The 20,691-nt window shown below is 41.0% G+C and overlaps 1 protein-coding gene across 1 annotated transcript; it reads right to left on the minus strand.

The window, feature by feature from the left end:
- Positions 1-35: 35 nt before the first annotated feature.
- On the minus strand, positions 36-20,690 carry lmbr1 (limb development membrane protein 1). The gene is made up of 17 exons (XM_079576052.1): positions 20,482-20,690; positions 18,565-18,637; positions 18,153-18,192; positions 17,253-17,392; positions 15,537-15,640; positions 10,109-10,235; positions 9,966-10,034; positions 9,816-9,880; positions 9,574-9,646; positions 7,091-7,183; positions 6,528-6,604; positions 6,171-6,248; positions 4,501-4,574; positions 4,273-4,363; positions 3,465-3,531; positions 2,182-2,343; positions 36-1,968 (listed from the first exon to the last, which is right to left on the minus strand). Exons 1-17 carry the CDS (start codon positions 20,542-20,544, stop codon positions 1,883-1,885), a joined length of 1,482 nt encoding a protein of 493 aa, XP_079432178.1. The 5' UTR covers positions 20,545-20,690; the 3' UTR covers positions 36-1,882.
- Between the last annotated feature and the right edge of the window lies 1 nt (position 20,691).

Below are 20,691 nucleotides of genomic sequence, written 5' to 3' on the forward strand. Positions count from 1 at the left end.
TTTTTATTTGCAAAGAAACAAACATAGAAAATATAACGTACAATGTACAGAACATCCACAGAATGTAAAAAATACATTCACAAAACATGTACCAAAGGTAACTTAATTAAAGAGTAAAGGAAGCTCAGTTTACAGATCAGGCTCATTGTAACTTTCACACCATTCAGAAAACAGACAAAAAATGACAATCATGATGCTATGGATGTCATTGAAAACAATATATTTAGTATGGGACAATCTTTTCAGAATCACCAATGGGTGACAGATTTGTATTTTTTTTAAAGTGTAATGTTAATTATTTTCAACTAATTTTAACTCTACTTTAGGCCATATTCACAGAGGATGTAGTTAAATAACGTATATGTAATGGGGCTGAAAACAAACAGGGACAAATGCTATTTTGGTCAAATCATCTTCCTTGGTTTAGGCCCTAAACAAGAAAAGAACGGTTCCCTTCTGTCATCCATGGATGTATGAAGACTATTCTCTGGGAACAGTTGGTGTCTGGGATCAGGAGACGCCCAAAGCTCAAGACTTCAAGACTGAAGCACCTAGTGTGGTGCGTCACTGGTGTTTTGGTTCTTTATTTTCTTACTTTGTGTTTTTTTGGAATATAACACAGTCGAAAAACAAGGCAGGACGATGGTTTAAATGTAGGCCAGAAGGAAAAGCAAATTTACAGATGTCCTACACAATGATTTGCATATAAAAGAATGGGAATTTATTGTGGTATATGTATTTCGTAGTATACATTTAAACTTGGCATACAGGGAATCACAGTGGAACTGTCTCACGACACAAGACCTATTGTACAACACAGAACAAATAACCTTCAAACCTCAACATCAAGCCTACTCAATATTCAGCAACAGTTTAAGGCATTCAAGGTGGTTCTAGACACGGAAAACATCACAGTTCATTATAATGCAGCAATACAACAAATACATGGAGCCTGAGTTATCTAGTCTCTGCTGTCAAGCTCGCAATTACCCTTGTGTGAAAACATTGCAGTTTGAAGATGTTATGAAACATGGTCAATGCAGTCCCTGTACTCAATTAAAATCCCCAATGTTTACATCCACATAAGCAAAAGAGGTATGAAAAACAACGTATATACATGTAAATGCAACATGTACAGCACAGAAAAGAAAACTGACTGTGGGCCCTGTGGATGCACAGATGTCATGGCAATTAGGGGCGTATTCAAATGAATAGAAGGAAGGAGCTCATTTAACACACTCTTGACCTGTGACATTGTCACTCTAGTCCTACAATGAATAACATTATAAATCCATCTGTAATTAGTTTTCCGTTTGTAGAAAACATAGGGGAGCATTTATTTACACAGATAACCAATAAAAACAAATTCATTTATAGACAAACCTGTCGAGTTCCCACATTCATCACTGACTAACAATGATAAAATGCAAGTCCTCTGCGGAAACACGGGAGAACTTCTCCATCACAGAAGGTGCATCGTTTCACCTGCTCCAGCCGTTTGCATGGAGGCTGCAGTGGGAGAACGAAACAGGAATTGTGCAGGAGGACAGTATGTCAACGGCCAGAGATGGGTGGTGTGTGTCAGTTACTATTGAGGTCAACATCAAGGTTACTGCAGTGATGCCAGCCTTTTTCACTCCTCCTGGCTCTGTCCCAGCTCCATCCAGACGCAGGCGATGGAATGTCATGAAGCTAAATTGCTCTCAGCCTCCATTTGCAGCATCCATCAGACACTGCCCGGGTTTATTAAGTTCTTTCCAATCCCTTTTCCTTTCAGCAGACAGGCAGTTCTGTTGAAATCTCCCTTTGGCTGTGCTAAGGTGCGCGCGTGTGTGTGTGCGTGTGTGGGTATGTGTGCATCCGTGTTGATCTTTTGTCCTTTTCACAGAGTTTTCTGATGCCCATTTGCAGAGAGCTTCCCAGATTCAGGGTCTGTAGGGCTGTTTGACAGTTGCAATTTATCCAGACCTGGACAGGCAAAGATAAGGAAAGAAATCTCATTAAAAAGGCCCTGACTCACTTAGAAAGAGGTATTGATGTGCGGCTTTCCTGTCTTGCACATTTCCAGAACGATGCCATCCCACATATCAAAAACCAGACCCAGGCTTACCCCACTTTCCCTTAACTTCTTGCAGTTTCCTGTTTTTGATTGCAAATGGTGTGTTAAATACTTAAACATACCTAGTGCTTTTAGGAGCTCTTCTCGTACCGCAGAGGTAAATTTTCTCACAAGGCATAGTGTTGTCACGACCGCGAACAGCATGTTGTATGAAAGAACAATGTAGAAGTTTCCCAGCCAATTAAATCTTCCAAAGTCACCCAATAGGTCAAACCTGGTGATGCCTGAAATCACATACATTGTTGTATTAGAAAATGTAAAATGCACAAACACACACATATAGTCAAGTAGCATTGGTTTAAGCCACAAGTGATCCATAATGAAGATAAAGAACTGAATGCGCTGTATAATAATAATATCTATGTTTAACCTATGGCTTTTTCTGAAAATGTGAACCAAAGTGCGTTACACAACAAAGGCCCACAGCAAAAGTTGTATTTATACTTTAGCAATGATAGCGCTAATCTAAAGGGGCTGAAAAGAACACTGATTGTCAGAGATATACTTCACGTGCACACTATCAAAACACCGATATGTGAAACCAAATCTACATTGTTTACGGTCTTGTCATCTCAGCAAAGTTTTATTCCAAAAGTGAAGTAACTTACGACAACATAGTATGGTTGAACACACAGACGTCAGTTCAAACCCTTGACCAGCGCGGTAACGTCTTAATTTGTCACCCTCTACATGTCTCTCTTTCGCTGAGAGAGCTTTTCTTTTCAGTCAAGTCTCATGCATTCACTTCTTTTCATCTATTCAGTTTCACAAAGCAGAACCTGTTGATATTTTGCAAAGCCGCCAGTGACTCACTGTGTGCTCGCACTGTATTGGTCTCTCAAAATCAGTCTCCTTCTATTTGAACAGCTGTGCTTTGCATTGCTGTTTATTACAGCCATTGTAATTGTACCGCACCGGCCATTTCCCTAGTCGTTCTACAGGTCAGTGGGGGAAAGGAGTTCCTAGTTTAGTTGAGCTGGTTAGGGCTGCCAAACCATGATTATTCAAACAGTTATTCAACAAGTTAATATACTATCTTTCTTTCTTTTTTTTTTTTCTTTTTTTTTGCAAAACAAAGCAAAATGCCTTCTTTGAAGAATTAAAAAGTCCAAATTATATCGAGTATGTTCACTTTTGGCGACAAACAACACATTCATTCCATAGAATCTGAGTGAAGGCTTTGAGAGGGGCGGGGCGGAGGATTAAACACACTGCACAGTGTTGAATCGATTTGTGTAATCTTTTTGTGTAATCATCCAAATTGCAATTGAATTTTGATAAACCGCACAGCCCTCGAGGTAGTACCAATACAATTTGTACAACTGATAATGTCCAACACACTTACCTAAAGTTCTGGACATCACTGGCAACGCTGAGCTCAAGACCAAGATGGACACACAGCAACCAATGATCTACAAATATCAAACAAATACACAATCTCAAGACAAACCATGAAGGGCCCACACAGACCGAGCAGACATGTTTTCACACATTAGCACTTGCTCCTTTCTGTTCAATTGCTTCCACATATTGTAAAAAAGAAAAAGTAGTCCTGAAGTTCTTTCCATTGTTCTCTCCAGGCCTTTCACTAGCGGCTTGTCATGGCTGGTTAATAAGCCGCACCACTCCCAAACTCATTACCAAGTGAATAGGTGCCACTGTGGGCCAACACAGTACACATCCTCCACCTCCCCAAGAGCCCCGCTTTCCCCTCTGATGTTCGGGAAAAAAAGGAACTTGCACTTTGCACAACCCACAAACAAATATTGGACGGATCTTCTAAAGCGGTCGAGGATCCCGGAGAAAAACACAAATGAGCTTCAGGAGTTAGAACAGAGTTGACAGGCGGGAAAAAAAGAAATCATGGATCAGTTAAGGAGCAAGAAATCAACTGTGAATATAGTTAAAACTGCCCTAAAACTCCAGTAGAATGTTTGTTAGCAGAAGGATGTTGGAAAAAGATTATCCAAGGCACTCTGACATTAAAAAACTTAATGAGTGCAGTTTGAAGTATTTCTGCATTTTCACAACGTTATCCAGCACCTAAGTTTTGACTATTTTTGAATCCAGGGATGCACTCTCTCTGCCTCAGCTTTAAGAAAACTAATGTTCCCCCACTTTACAGCAGCTTCCGTCTCCCCCCCCTTCTTTACCGTTGTCATGGTGGTATCGTCTTTTCTTGGAGTAAGGCCCTGAAAGACTCGCAGGCTGTAGAAGCCAACAAGGGAAGACACCATTAAGTAACTGGAGAACAAGTCAAGGAGTAAAAGCAGCATTTCTGGTATTATGTACATTTTGACTGAGCTCTCTTTCTGTGCCAGTCACTGTTATGTTGGTAAAACACGTAAGCATTTTTGTGTGTGGGGGGAAAAAAAGGATACATCATGAGGATGATCTCTAACACGGCTTGAGCCACCCCAAATGTGGACAGGGAGGTGTTGACAATTCCTCGATCCTGTAAAATGGAAGAAAAAGAAATTAAGTTAAATTAAATGACGTGCAATAAATCACACTGCTGCGCTGCCACTTCCAACCCAGATGCACAAAGAGATATTTCCCACTTGGGCGAGAGAGAAATTGCCAAACAGGTGTTCGAACATATTGCACATTGTGATGGTTTAACAAATTAAATAGAAACCCGGCCTGGCTTCATTTACTGTCAAAGTCAATTGGATTGCGCATTTTTGGCACCAGGTGGGGCAGTCTTTACCCAGGGAAGTTAACATTTCAATATTCTGTGTGGGTCATCGTCTGCTGATGCAAATATACAATTATGCAGTACAATTACACTAGAGTTGTGGATACATTTTAACTTAATGCATCACGTACCAAAGCTTTTTTTTTATTTTTTAATTCTAGTCCATGACTAATAATGTAAACAGTTTGAGCCAAAGATTTGATTATACTGCGCAATGAAAGAGAGAGCGATGACACATGCTACAGCGGTATGTTGTTTGTTTACACCCATCACTGTCTCAAAATGTGACAGAAAGCGATCGGTTTTATTGATTTCTGACCATTTTAATCATTCCAAACAGTCTCTCTCTCCCCTGCCGTTACTTTGTCAGACTGAGTGGTCAGAAGGCTTGTGACCACAGAGGGGACGCGGAGTTTAGAAAGGAAGACAAACATGGACGGGGAACTTCTTTGTGCTCTCCCCCCACAACAATCAGCGGATCGGGCCTGAATTGACTTTCCCACAGTCTGACTGCTGCTGGCTCTGGAAGCACCTTGTCCAGTCCTGTAGCCACACTCTACACTCGCCCTCTGTGAGACGGTGGAGTTATCCGTTAGGGGAGTTTCTCTGCTAGAGGGGTAAAAGTATAGAGTTCACACAAATGCATGCGGCGTATTGATTATGAAGAACCCCAGCACACTCCTTGCCTCTTACTCCTCGTAGCGCTGTGTGGCACAACAAAGGCTGAAACCATTTAATGGGGGCGCACACTTTCAGGCAGTATGACAAGTGTAATTTGGGGGATTTTCTACTTTGTGCCCAGCCAAAGAAAACATCCCGGCTCAATAAAATAATTGGAATGTCAGTGGCTGTGGCTGTCAGTTTCCCATAAAAAAAAAAGAAAAAAGAAAAATGAAAAAGAAATACGATACATTATGTTGCCCTTTGAGAAATATGAAAGCCGAACACACGCAGGCTCATGCACACACACTTCTGTCACTGCAGTTGAGATTAGATAAGAGAGCTTAAAACACATTGCATGTAAGGTGATGATGAGAATCTCAGCGGTAGTCTGCCTCAGCTGGCCTTTCTGCCCCAACTGCACGGAGGAACAGCAGCTTATTCAACTGTGGACTCGAGACACGGAGCTAGCTCATTGAACGTGCACTTGTGTGTAAAGCGTTCTTTCAGGGAGTTTTCAAAACAAAGCTCCAGCTACAAGGTCGAGGCCTGATTAACATCTGCTCGGTCCCTTTCTTCGAACAAACACCTGAGCATATCCGGAATTTCATTTATGTCTCCCGCCAGCAACACGCCGCCTCACAATAGCACCGCATCAGGTCAGACGTGCGAGATGTAAGACCAGTGACTTACTGTGGATCCTTTGGGCATTGCAGTCTCGTCAACCAGCAGGTAAAGGATGTTAAAAACCACCAGGAGAACAGAGATAGTCTACAACACAAACAAAGTGTGAAATGAATGAACCTCCATCTGGTTAATGATTGAAATAGTCAGTTTTAGTAATCGTATTCATATACACAGACGCTACAACATCCCATGCTGAAAGAATAGATTGTATCTCGCAGACGGAGCAAGAATTACATACACATTTTATAAAAGAAGGAGGGTTAAATAACTAAAGCACAATGATCATCACTATTAAAGTATGGTTGTTCGACTCCACATAAAGATTTGATATGATAAGTGTATTGGCAGTGACAGTGGACTCACCGTTCCACTGAGCAGAATGAGCATAACCATTGGATACAATAAGTTCTTCTCCCAGCCAGACGCCTTCTTTCTTCTCTCTGATTAAAAAAATAAAGTTTAGTTGCGCCCTCCGTACTCCCAAATGTCCACATACACATTAACCGCAAGTCTGGTCTGCCCTACAGGGCTCGCCATATCGACTTTCCATCACCATCTCTGGACCTGTGCACACTCCTCATTCTGAACGTGCACCCGTCCTGCCTGCACAAGAAGTTTGCCAAATGCACTTTATATGCAGCATCTCTTTAAATTAATGACATCACTAAAAGGCTAGCTACAACATAAAGTTTGCATCTTGTCCAATATCCTAAGTGCCTTTGTGCCCCCCACCCACACACACGCACACACACGCTTCCCCAAAAGGCTGAGGTCTCATTTATAATATCCTAAAATGGATGGAAAATTATCTGGCAGTTCTGGTCAAAGTCCAAATTAAGACAGAAATGGAGAAAGCAGCTGCCCGTCAGGAATAAGTAAAAAGCTAATTTCTTCTGATAATAATAATTCAAGATTAAAATACTCACCCAGTTTATTCCTCTGATTTCTAACATTGTCTAACTCTTTGTGTAGCTGGAGGGTAGAGCCAGGTCTCGTATAGGTGAGATGGAAAGAGGATCCTGCAAAAATAAAAGACATTTGGCAAATTTTCAAATTTTAATAACACAAAGTAACGATGGCACAGTCTACTTTTTTCACACAATCTCTATTAGGCAATCATACAACACAAGTAATCATCCTTTGAACATAACAAGGTGATCTCAAACAAGTACAACCAAATCCCTTGTGTCAGAAGCTGTCTAGCGCATGCCACAACTGGCTGAGTGAGCCTGAGAAGACAGCAAGGGATTCTCCAGGAAAACCACAAGGCCAGCTCATTTAAAGCTAATTTATCCATTATCCATTTCTGTGTTGCTTCCAGCTTGATGTACTAGTGTCAAAGTCCCTTAGAGCGAAAGGGGAAAGGTATCTATTTGCATCCCCTGAGGTGATTGACAGATCAAGCCCAATTAGTTCAGTGTTACATAGTTACTACCATGCAATAGAACACCATCTTTCATCTCGGTTACAGCAGTGAGAACTAATCACTTTGATCAAACTCTTTTGGCCGCTGTGTTATTATGACACACCCTGTCTGGATGACTTTAAGTCAGGGAGAGAGAGAGTTACACTGTCTGTGCCCTTTAGACACCTGTCCCAGGATCTGAGCAAGGGGAAGTTTCAAATCTTTGACCTAATGTAGTCACAACACAGCAAGAAATATCAGGAAAGAGAGGTTTCTGTGAAAGTGAACCAATTTTCTGAGCACTCATATCTGCAAAGAGATTAAAGCAACTATCAGTAGAACAAGTACATTTATTTAATGATCCAATTATTTTCTTTCTCTCAATGCTTGAACATAGTGTAACCAACAATACAAAAAGCTCAGAGCAATCAGAAAATGTTTTCAGTCATTAGTATATTAACTTTGGGATCTTACAGGACTTGTACCAGACTGTTTTGTCATAGTCTCTTCTTTGCTGGCAGCGTCCAGGAAAAGAGAGTCAGACTAGGGCAGAGATGCTGAGTGAGGGTTTTGGCAGCCAGGAAAGCCTGGGGTAATTCAACATATCCTCTCCAACCTTCAGTCAAAAAATTACGTCACCCTCAAATATGCTAAACACCATGCTGAGACAACAGCGGCACCAGCAAGGTCATTGTGCCGCATAGCATCTGGACAGGCCACTGCTCTGCAATCAGCCGGTCAGGACTATCACACTCCCCTCATCCGAGCTGCAGAACAGGCTTTAGGCTCCTACGCAAAGCTGACAGACATGTCACATGTAACTTTGGAATGAGAGTGTGCAGAAAAGTTTAAGCTTCACGATTGGTTCAATGGCTGTAGTGCATTACGGACCCTATGACAAAGTGTTTGTGTGAAAATATGTTTAGCGTAATTGAAACCTGCCATAGCTGTGCACAATTACGCATGGAGCTGTCCTTGTGCGGAGCACAGCAGACTGTAAGCCTAAAAACATTCAGAAAGAGAAAGGTTTGATTCCAACAGCGGCCTGTTGATTTTGTCATCTGAACTATACCTGCACTGACTGGACAAACAGATCAAAGAGCTCTTCAGTTTCACCTACATGAGCACGTTAACACACTGACAGTATATAGAGGGTGAACAACTACAAGTGGCTCTGATAAGCCTAAGCCTTCTGTGATCACCCTCTTCTTTTGGCCCCTATTCCTAATGTGCAAATGTACAGTTTGGTCTCAGCTCACATACGGAGCTGACCATGGATATTTTGTACTTTCATGACTTCAAACAGTCTTATAAGATAAAGAACAGATAACAATTTTCATCTGTTAGTTCAGAGCACGGCTGTGCGCAATGGGTTCAATAGGAACAAACGCCTAGGTGCCAATGTATGGAGGTGGCCAACACAGTATCTGAAAACATCAGCCTTATCAGGGAGAGATCTCCCCTTACCTCCCTGCTTTCAAAGACTACTCCTCTTCATTGACTGCATCTGTACACTTGGTTGCTTGCTTGACTTAATATTAAAGTATGTTACTTGGTCCAAATACTTCCTGCTTCTTAGAGATAAGGAAGTGGCAACAAGACATTTAGGGACTCAGCGGGCAGGACATTAAAGTACCTCTACGGCAGGGGTCACCAACATGGTGCCCGCGGGCACCCAGGTGCCCTTTAGTAGCCCTTGAGACTTTTTCTGAGGTGTAAAACACTTAATTTCCTTGAATTAATGAATCATTGAACTCAATGCTCTTGAAGTAGCCCTCGGCTGAAGAAAGGTTGGTGACCCTGCTCTACACTCACAATTTCTCTTCTAGGAAAGACAGATGCTTCACAACTCCGAAAATCTGTATTATGTCACCATAGTGACAATTGCGGGCATTATGTTGGGTTGGATGTGAGTGATGAGGTATTAGTTGTTATTTCTCTATAACAGTGCCAGCTGAGTGGCACACTTCATCACCAAAAGCAAATAAAGAGTCACATATGTACCATTTAATCTCCTCTGAAGGGATTCCTCTTGCAAATGGATGCTGTAAATCTGCTCATCCAGGTCCTCCAGGATCTAAAGGGGAGGGGAAGGATGAAATGTTATAATTAGGCCCAAAGTGGAAGCGAGATATGGCCATGGGACTTGCTGATGTATTTGTAGTTTACTGTCAAGGCACAGAGGCAGTGAAGACCTTAAAGTCATCTCTAAAACAGGTATCAAAGAAATCAAATAAACATCTTACTGTCGGCTTCACCAACAACTGTCCCATGACGGTGAACATCCGCGACAATCCCACCGGAGTGCACACTGTAGAGATGAAGAGCAACATTTCATCTTCATTTTATCTTTCTTAGATATATTAGATATATTAAACATACTCAATAATACTTACTTAGTAAAAGCAGTCCCCCCATTAAAGATATACAGGAGTAAAGGTAGGGTAGGTAAAACTCCCAAAGGTCTATAAAAAAGACATTGATTAATTATATGACATTTAAATAAGAATGGATAACAAAAGATACACGAATCAATTACCATATAATGACTCCATGCTGGCTGCATCATTGTCAATGAGCGCTGATGCCACCCACACAATGCCCAGGATCAGCAGCGCCAGCAGAAAGAGCATGACAAAAGTCTCCAGGATGCGTGCTTTTATACCCTAAAGAACAGAAGACATTAAGAACCTTAGCGTATCAACCTGCATTTTCAATGCGGACGATCGATCTCCAAAACATGAATGGCTATGTTGTGAAATCAAACACCACATTATTCCAAACTGTTACTCAAAAACAGTACTCAAAGCAAGCCCGCGCTCAGCAGCTTCATGGACAATGCTTAATATAGCAGATTACAGTCTATAAAGCAGCTCCGGCGCCCTTGGTAGTAGCACCGGTGAAATAAAAAGCGTTTGAGGGCGTGCTGTAAGGAGCGCACAGGCCGCCTGGGTCAGCTACTGTCTGCGATCAAGAGCAGACCTCCCATCTGGGCCTGGTTAGCAGCTCTTGGCACAGCCGTGTGCAGGGCGAGGCAGACATGAGGGGTTTGGGGTAATTTGGGTTTTCCGGGTCACAAACTGCTGAGTGCTTAATAAAGTCTTCCCTCACTTGTTCACACAGTTCCCACTCCCCCCTGCTGCAGAGCCGAGCTGTCTAGCGCCGCAAGATAGATGGGCATGCTCTACACATGTCAGGTAGCCTATCGGGCGCAGGATAACAAGGGGCTTGCTGCTCGCCTAAATTGGCTACATATGAGCAATTTGTTACCAGCTAAAATAATTCATGCATGGTTTGCTGTTCAGCGAACTACTACACTGTGGTGTTTTTCAGAGCTGGTACATCTTTTTTCGAAGCAAGCACCTGGCTTATACAAGGTTATATTGTGGAATAGTTGTGTAGTTTTCAGTTGCAATAACCCTTTTATGGCCTTTAATTACATTGGTTATGGACATACAGAGTAGTATGCACATCATATATACATAAATCTAGTTTGTTTCTGTATTCACTTTGCTAGATGGGGAAATGAAAAGTCTGTCTGCAGCCTAAGTTATCATCCCTGATATCTGCATGCATCTCATCTCTATAAGTAGTAGAATTTCAAGCACTATAGCAGGAAAATGTACAGTGACTGGAGTGCCCCAGTGTGGACAAGGTGGACACTGCAGCACATCTACAGGTAAGGTCTAGAAAGGAACCAAAGCAATTTTTAAATAACTCAGCAAAAATACAGCAAAAGTTTCAGAATAGTAAAGGTAAAGCAGAAGACTAGTATTTGTTCATCAATTAAAATATACATTTGATAAGATGAAGAACAAAATAATCAGTCTTGTAGCACATTGGCAACAATGTGCCTCTGGATCCCGGAGGTACGAGAGGTGAGAGAAAAATGCTTTCAGGGACTCAAGGCACATCCCACACGCATTCTCTTAAGGAAGCAATTGGATAAGTAGAGCAGCAAGCAGGTCCACAGATCATGGGCCCATTGAAGCGCACCAGTCCTCCTTAACAAGCTGCCCAAGACATACTGAAGGTCTCAATCATTTATAAGACTCAAATCATTAGCCATTCAGATCATTTAGGGCAAAGGCAAGGCTTGTCACCTCTTGGTCTTCACTTATGTCTCTCATACATGAGAGGGACATGACTTGAGGTGTACTTTTCATCTTTCTTGTGTAACAAAGGTAAGCAGGTGCAGGTTTCTGCTATTTTAAGTGAAACAGTTTCGTCTAAAATTAGGTACATGCAACTATGTCATTATCATTGATCATAGGCAACTGTCACCTCGTGACAAAAGGGAGGAGAATAAAGAAAGCCCAGCTAAGCATCAGAGCACAGGCTGCTGAAATTTTCTATTCTTGCCATTCTAAATGTGTACCGTCTCTAAATTTAGCTGCTCTGAAATATTCAGCATCCCCCGATCCTCACACTGACACCGAGAAAGGGGCCAGTTAACGGCAGCTATGTTAGTACATCCCTGGACAGACTTCCAAGAAATCTGTGTTTCAGCAAATGTCTCGGCTTATACAACAACCACCAAAACAAACATGCATGAATTAAAAAAGACACAAGCAAATGAATGAAACAAACCAGGCAGCTCTGTCAGCCTGCACACAGCACAGCAGGAACACTACGGACTACTACTGGACCTGCAGAGGCCTATGCAGTGGTCACTAGTTAACGGTCATGAGGTCAGCAGGTTGTGGTAAAGATCTTCCCATTAGCCATCTCTCTGGTGACTGTCAGGGGCATGTGGGACAGGAGCAGCAGAGTAGGAGGGGCCCAAGTCACCCAGAAGCCCAAAACTTCATTAGAGTGTGCTTCAGCAGCGGGCCACAGCCGCAGTGCACTGACCGTGTCAGAGACACAGAGCAGGAGGACACTGGCCGGAAAGCTGCACATAAGACTGCTTCATAGAGGCCTAATTACACCAGAGCAGGGGCATAATCAACAGCACGTCAAATTATAAAGACCGACTTCAACTGTACTTCACAAACATCACTGTAAAACAGCTGATAAGTCTGACTGAAATGGATGAGATACATACAACCTTCAGAGAGAGGGCCTGTTCTGGTTCAGAAAGGCGTCAAACGCTATAGAAAAGTTGTGGTTAGCCTATCCATTAAGTAGAGGGATTTTTATTAAGGATTTAATTTGGTGCATCCATTGGTATGTGAACAAAAAGCCTAATAGTAAGGTGTACCATAAATACGCATCACTACATTTGGGGGGAAAAAACTGAGTCATGGGGAAAGAAAAAAAGAAATCCTGAGCAAGTTGCTTGTTCTTTAAAATTCCCAGCTTCAGCTAATATGTTTCCATGGAAACGGACATTGTCGCAGGCAGCTTTAGGGAGACATTGTGACCTTAAAGGAAGGTATGTAAACACCACTTTATATTCTTCTGCTGGCCTTGCCCAAAAGACGGCCTGGGAAAAATGTCTGCATGCGCAGGAGATTTGAAATAAATATCCAGGCCTCCATTGTGAAGCTTTAACAAAGACGTGTATCTTAGTAACACCAGACGGTTTGCTGGGTGAGCCGTTTCCCCCTGCTCCTCCGTCCACAATAAACACACTTCTCATCATCGGCGGGTTAGGGCTTAGGATGAGATTGATGAGGAGTTTCTTTAACTACCAGATGAAACCTGTTGGCCCTTTGCTGGGTCACTCAAGGGGTCAGACCCGTCCCAACTTGTTTTAGGATCAAACACATTTCAATTCGCCTCCTACGACCAACAAGTAATATCGTCTTTATGGAGTCGAGACGAGAATTCACTTTTTCCTTTTATGTGTTATGTTTAAATGCCTCAGTAATAATGTATTTTTAATTTAGATTATTTTAGATGTACAGAGAGGAAAAAGTAAATGTGTTCTACTAATTTCAACAAGGATGTCACTACTTCATAGCAACACATTGCAATGCTGTTTACTGGGGGAAAAGTTCAGCAAATAAAATCATATTTTTATCATTTTGTGACCATCACAAAAATGACAATCACGGATATTTTATATTTCATTTAACATTTTAATCTACAAATTCAATGTGTGATTTTTTTTTGATGAAAAAACATATATATTTATTTTAATTTTTGTTCCTTTTTTGGCAATCTTAGAATATTATTATTAATATTATTTTATTATCTTTATTTTATTTATCACCCACTGCGATGTGGAATCTCTTTCAAAGGGGAAAGAATCTTCTCAAATATGAAAACAATAACAAGAAATAAAAATCAATGAGCAAACTCCACAATTTTAGCGGCCTAAATGATGCAGCGTTTTACAAAGTTGAAAGCAGTAAAATGGCAGACGTTTTACTGCAGCAAATAAAGCCGGATCATAACATTTGACATTGGGACCCTAAGTTACTCTGATCCATCCACAATTTGGACAATTTGTTAAACTATTAATCAAGTGGGTGACAGAGCCTCTGAAGAGCTGTTAACATAAAAAAAACAACTTTATTCTCCATCTTTATTCTGATGGTGTCTTTTAGTACATCGTCAAACATGAGAGGCCTGACTCGCAACGTTACAAGTCGAATTCATCATTCAGTTCATTTCCGCAGTCAAAAGCACCTCGCGCTGCTAGAACACTTAGCCGCGAGGTTAAAATGCCACATAAAAAACGTATACCAATGTGCTTTAATGCTGTTATTATGGCGAGGCCTGATATCACGTACAAAACCTTCTGCTTCATATATTGTGCACACTGACAGCTTCATGATGGGCACAACAGGCGCGGCAGTTCTGTTGGCGAAAGAGAGGCGTCACCTCCGCCCTGTACGCGTATAATACCAGCAAGTGCATTTAAACACTGACCAGGGCTTCCTCTAAATTTATGGAAGATCAGTAGCAGCCTAAATAGAAAAGACAAGAGGCCCTAGTTCTGTCTCCTGCACATTGGGGTCTGCCCTTTATTGAAGAAATACAAGCGAAACAAATTAGCAGGCCGAAGAAGAAAAGAAGTGGCTACATGCTACAGTACAGGCAAATTTTTTATGTGCGTTTGCCAGAAGGGACATAAACCAGAGAGGTTTCAAACTGTGACACAGGATAGAGGCGTATTAAAGGGAAATCTTGCCCCGTCCATTTTGCGAGACTCTATTGTGCTGTCATGTTGCTGCGACTTTATGGACTTTGGGAACACGAGCCTCTAGCTTGCCTTTTTGGTGAGTAATCAATTAAACAAGGAAGTTCACTGAGCCTTACAACTCGATTATTAGCCTCTGCGTTTGAAGTTTTATTTTCGGTGGGGGCCGGGGAGGCGGGTGACAAGGAATCAGGCCTTAAATCAGTGGGGCCGATGCAGCGGTGTTGAAGCGTTTGCAGCCTATGGCCTTATTGAAAGAGCTTGTCAGGATGTGGCGCAGGGCGAAGACCAGGTTCGGACTTTCATGGTTAATGAGCTTTGTGCGGTGGCAGTTACGGTTAGTGGCGTGAGTCAGGCAGAGGGCAGCGGCCCGGCACCTGCCACTGCTCTGCTGCTCAGAGGCAAACAGCCGCATGCTTAAAGCTTTGATATGAGCATTTTACTATGTGTTTCAACAGGAAAACATTTCTGCTGGGTCTCCGACTCAGAAGCAAAAAAACATACGCAATTTTTTATGACACCAGAATGATTTGTGTCATTAAGGTCATGAGATTCATTGGGGTTTTTTTATCCTAAAAACAACAATCCTTTTATTTACTACATGGCAGAAATGAAAACTGTCTGATAATGTACATGACAGAGATTATGAAGGCCAATATGTACTGCACAACACGTGGCCCAAAACTGAGCAATTAGCATTCAGCCTGTTATTTCCACTGCTGCCACTAATTTAAAACTAATTTATTACCATTTACCAAGCATTATTATTACTATTCAGAAGCATATTCTGCATATCTATATACAAACCTTCTTACAAAACAGACATTTCAATGTGATAATTGAACCACAAGCGCAAATGAGGAAATACCCCTACCTTTTTAGATCCTGCAAACCCCTCAGACTCCAGGAAGAAATAAGCAAACGGCATCAGGACAAAAAGGCAAAGGTTGGAGAAAAGGGACACCAGGTTCCACAGTCCTGCACAAAGTCACCAGTGAGATAGAAACAGACAAATGTCACAATAATGCATCAATAAAGCAGTTTCTCTGAAATAGATTAGATTGAACTTCAAGTATGCACTACACAGAAGGCTCCACGACAACAGGCAGTACTAATGTCATGGGCTCTGATGACCTCTGGTGGCAAGTAAGTAGAACAGCAGCGGCTCAAGCTCCAATTCAATTCATCATTACTGTATGAGAATAAATAGACAATACAGCACAGTATATTGCCAAATTATGGTAATTGAAAAATGAGGTCATGCAATATCAATATTTAAAATATTAGAACAACCCTGAGGTTCTCCATGTAACTATTTTCCTCTTATAAATAAAGAAATAATATTTATGAGAACTTAAAAAGGTACATTGCTTTTTATGAAAAAAATATAAGTTTATAATGAGTGCTTTTCTGAACTTTCAGTGGCCCAGCGACTGTATGGGTGGTTAGCTTAGCGCCTTTACTTTTCATCCTGGTGGCCTCCAGGATCAACAGTTTTTAAAGGATTCTGGTAGGTTTTCTGGATAGAACATGTGTTACAATCGAGACTGTTCAATCCGCAGTGAAAACCTAGCAGACACCCTACAAACTGTTCTCATCCTGACACATAAAAAAAGTTGTATAATGCCTCTTTAAATTATAAGAAAAGTTTTCATTCAATCCTGAATGTCCTAGTTTAGTTTAAGGCCAAAGGAAAGTATTATTGCAATAGGATTGTTTTTCCTCATATGGTGCAGCCCTTTGGATAAGCACCATTTGTAACCCGCCTTGTGACTCATTCTCACTAATCAAAGTCTAGCCATGCATTGCATTACAGTTAAAAAAAAAAATAGAACACTGAGAAAAAAAAAAGAAAAGACTTTCACTCTATATTCAAACCTGTGTATTAAAGCTGCCTTAAGCGATGTCTTTTTGAAATGTTTTCATCAGTAGGTGGAGTAGTGGACTCGCCCACGCCCCTCACTCCCTTCAACACTCTGATTGCATTTAATGAGCTAAGGACATCTCATTAATCTGCTGTAAGGTGAGGGCATGGATCTATTATAATAAACGGGTGAGGGAGGTGAAAGGTGCAGTGCTGGTCTTCTTCTATAATTTGCTAGTGTGGCGTACATGGTGCCGAATCTAGAGGAGCTTATTGGTAATGCATCAGTGCCGGACCGGCAAAACGGGATCGCTTAGAGCAGCCTTAAAATAAACAGACAGCCTCATTTAATGGTAGGGCAGAAACATTTTGGAAACATATCTTATCAGGAATTTAGGGAAGTATTGCAATTGCTGTTAAACCTCCAATTTCCAATTTTTTAAATGAACAGATTTGATTCAATGGGCTTATTTGTGGTGTGCTCATTTGACCAGGAGAACTGACATTTGAGAAAACACGAAAAAATATCAATCATGTGCATTTCAGACCATGCTTGCAGAGTAATATAGTACAACAGAATCCTTTGTTAGTTTGAATAGGATACTGTAAAGCTTAGGAAGATGTAAAAGACCCATTTAATGTGTTGTTTGTTTCTATTTTTTTGTTTGTTCCTGAAAAAAACTGAGAAAAATGAGTCTCCATGACCAAAATAACTGTTCAACTAACCGTGGATGAGGGAGCCATTGAGCCACTGAATGTAGTAGTTTTTGGGGAAGGACTGGAGGATCTCATTACTGATGATGGAGAAAGGCAGCAGGAAGACGGCACCACCCGACACTGCTAGGGTGAAGGTGCACAAGTACAATCTGTGAACATAATAAAGAAAAAAATCTCTTATGTTTTGAGCTCAGATGTTCAAACAAGTTAATTCCCTAAAATCATCTGACGCTAATCAGATTAAGTCAGTAGTTACTTGTAACCATAGGATTAGTTTGGGATTATACAGAGCTGTTTTCTGTGTGGAAAGTATTAGCAGTGAAACGTGTTTATTTGTACACAACACTTGTCTCTCTTCATCTTTCGGGTGGTGCAGCGGTTAGCGCTCGTGCTTCACACCAAGAAGGCCCTGGGTTCGATCCGAGGACTTTCTGTGTGCAGTTTGCGTGTCCTTAACGTGTCTGCGAAGGCATGTGTGAATGTGAGTGAATGGTTGGTGGTGTTTGGAGGGGCCGATTGGCAGCCTCGCTTTCAGTCACCCGCAGTAACATGAAGAATGATCTGAAGAAGACAATGCTGAAACGTAATCTTTGATTAATAAATACACCTTTGCACATCAGCTATTTGAGGGTGCGATGCTGTTTTTTTTTTTTTTTTTTGGTTTTCCTCAACATCTGCACCTCTGATGCAACTTTTGGTGTGCATTGCTCCTCTTTTCTCACTTGCTAACGTAGCTTACCATCACTGAGAATGAATCAATAATTCATGGAATTGTAAAGCGACTTTGAACACCTGAAAAAGTGCTATATAAAACTAATGCATAATTATTGTTTTGTCTGCTCTTATTGCTTCCTACACAAAAAACAACTACAAGACTTAACTAAAATAACTACATATAATAGAACTCACGATATTCTGTTGACAACAGCATCTTCATCCTCGACGTCATCTGCAAAATCACAAAATAAATAGTGTAAGGGGCATTTTTATACATAGCGTCAACGTGTGGACACTAAAACAATCTGTGAATCAGCAATATAAATGTTATAAGTCACGTCAAATCAATACAATCAAATAATAAATACTCTTCGATTGTGTCACAAACATCCACACATTGCCACAGCCCATGAAGCGGTTATTGTTTACCCTGATAGAGCTTGCTTAGGCAGTTATCTGTAGAAAGATAGGTGTGGTTTGACAAAGCTCAAGCCTTGGCACTGACCTTGTTTTAGCCTAATACAATGAAGGGTTGTGCAGCATGAACAAACAAAAAAAAGCATGCCACTTCTATAAAAATCTATGAAACAAAAAATAAACATACCAGTTTTCCTCTTGTACCGTGTGATAATGAAATAGGAGACAATGTAGAGGACTGCAAACATAAGGAAGCATATCTGTAAAACACAAGGAAGAATGACAAGTCTGTAAATTATTGTGGAAACATGTACAGCTACTAAGACACATGACATGAACATGCTGAGGAGCGGTAAGTAGCTCAGTTTTACAGTAATCGGAGAAGGCTTAATGAACATGAATTGATGTAGACAGTGTAATACAATCCTCAATCTAGGTCAGGGGAGGACATTGATGACTAGGTACTTATCAGGCAAAGTATTGTAATTCTAGTCTAAAATGTAAGCCAATTGATAAGAGAACAACAATGATGTACAGCATTTGGTTGTAGTATAGAGTGCATGCCGAAAGAGTCACGCAAACAATCTCTTACTGTACTTATAACTAGTGTCTAAATAGGACTTCATTAACCAATGAAGTAAGTCAGTCAGCATGTCATTACGCGTAATTAGGGCTGAGTTATTTATTTGTATATTGCTCCAAAATTAAAAAGTGTGTGGAATTTATTAGGTAACCGTGGCCTCAAGACAACCTGGATGGTCTTACAAGACGATCGCATTCCGCATTCCCTCCTCTAGTGTGACAGTGACTAGGACATACTAATGTTAGAAGCTCTCACTTCAGCACTTTACACCCTGTCAACATGACACAATTCATCGTGAGCCAGGAAATATCATGAGATGACTCAGGCAGACAGTATACATAACAAATTGTCAGACAGCTCCATGATTTAAATGTAGACAGTGTGCACTGCATGGGCCCGACGGATTTACATTAGCTTAAAATAAAAACGAATCAGGTGCAAAGGGCTAATGAACTGGAACAGATACCAAACCGCAGAAGTGTGTGAGGTATCATTAGACCCTGAGATGGATCACACTTGGCTTGACTCAGCAGTAGCACCACCACCCCCTGCAAGTAGTGGTCCCCTGTAGAAAACTTCTGCAAACTGCATGTGATAGTCTCACCTCAAGAGAGAATGTGCATAAAAACCTCATACATTCCTGTAATTACTAGAGGAGCACCCATAACTATGTAACCTGTTTTGGAAATTCCTCATCAGTGCAGATCTAAATTGAGAATATAACTTTGTATGTGATTGCACATTTTCCTGAATATTTGCACTCCCTGAGTGTAACAAGTGAATTTCTCCATTGTGAGATCAATAAAGTTCTATCTTATGTTATCTTAAGAGCTGACCTTAAATATATTGTTATGATTATGATTGATTACACATGGATTAAAAAGCTAACCATGACGAAATCCCAAAATGCAGTGGATACCTCTGCCAACTGGCATCTCATTGCTCACCAAGACCTAAAGCTAAAACGACACAAACATCATGGTATCATGTGTAGGAAAGGATCTAATTCTGATAAATACTGGATATTGGATACTGAGAACATCTTAAGGAGTCAGTTTGTACTGGGCAATGCTAGTGCATTCAACTAACATAGGAAATTAGTTGGTACGATTAATTAACTGGAGACAACAAAATAGTAACACAAGGGCTATCAGATCAAAATATTATAGTCCTTTTTCAAACCGCAAGGGAAGAAATTAGTAAGATACATTAAACAAATACATATTTATTCCAGTCGTTCTTGAATTGTTCAGTGCAAATCACACTGTTTTTATTATTTGGACAGATTACTGCTTATTTAATTATCTTATTACGGTGAAAATATGTTATTTATAGTTCACGATGGCGCCTAAAATCAGCAATATTTAAGACCGAATACTGGCTGGTAAACAGGCTGTTCCCTTTTAAAAAGAGTGAGACAAAAACAACTAGATCTAGCTAATGCTAAAGTCGCTGGCGTCATAATGCATTAGAGGACGCTGTTAGCATGCTAGCACAAACTAGCCTCCGCCCGTTACTTACAATGTACTCGCGAACTTGGCTGTGGAAATTCTGCTCTCTGATTGTAACATCGTCTTCTTCCATGCTTCATATTGCACCTGCAAAGATCCACAGACTCGCTACATGTTAAGTCGTTTGATTTGCATATGCAGGTCGATGCCGATCTTCCTTCTTCGGCAAACCTGACTGGTAAAGAAGACAGTTTACATCAACGCGAACCGCTCCGTGCCA

Source organism: Gobius niger (genome assembly GCF_951799975.1).
Source record: "Gobius niger genome assembly, chromosome: 18".
Classification (NCBI taxonomy): Eukaryota; Metazoa; Chordata; class Actinopteri; order Gobiiformes; family Gobiidae; genus Gobius; species Gobius niger.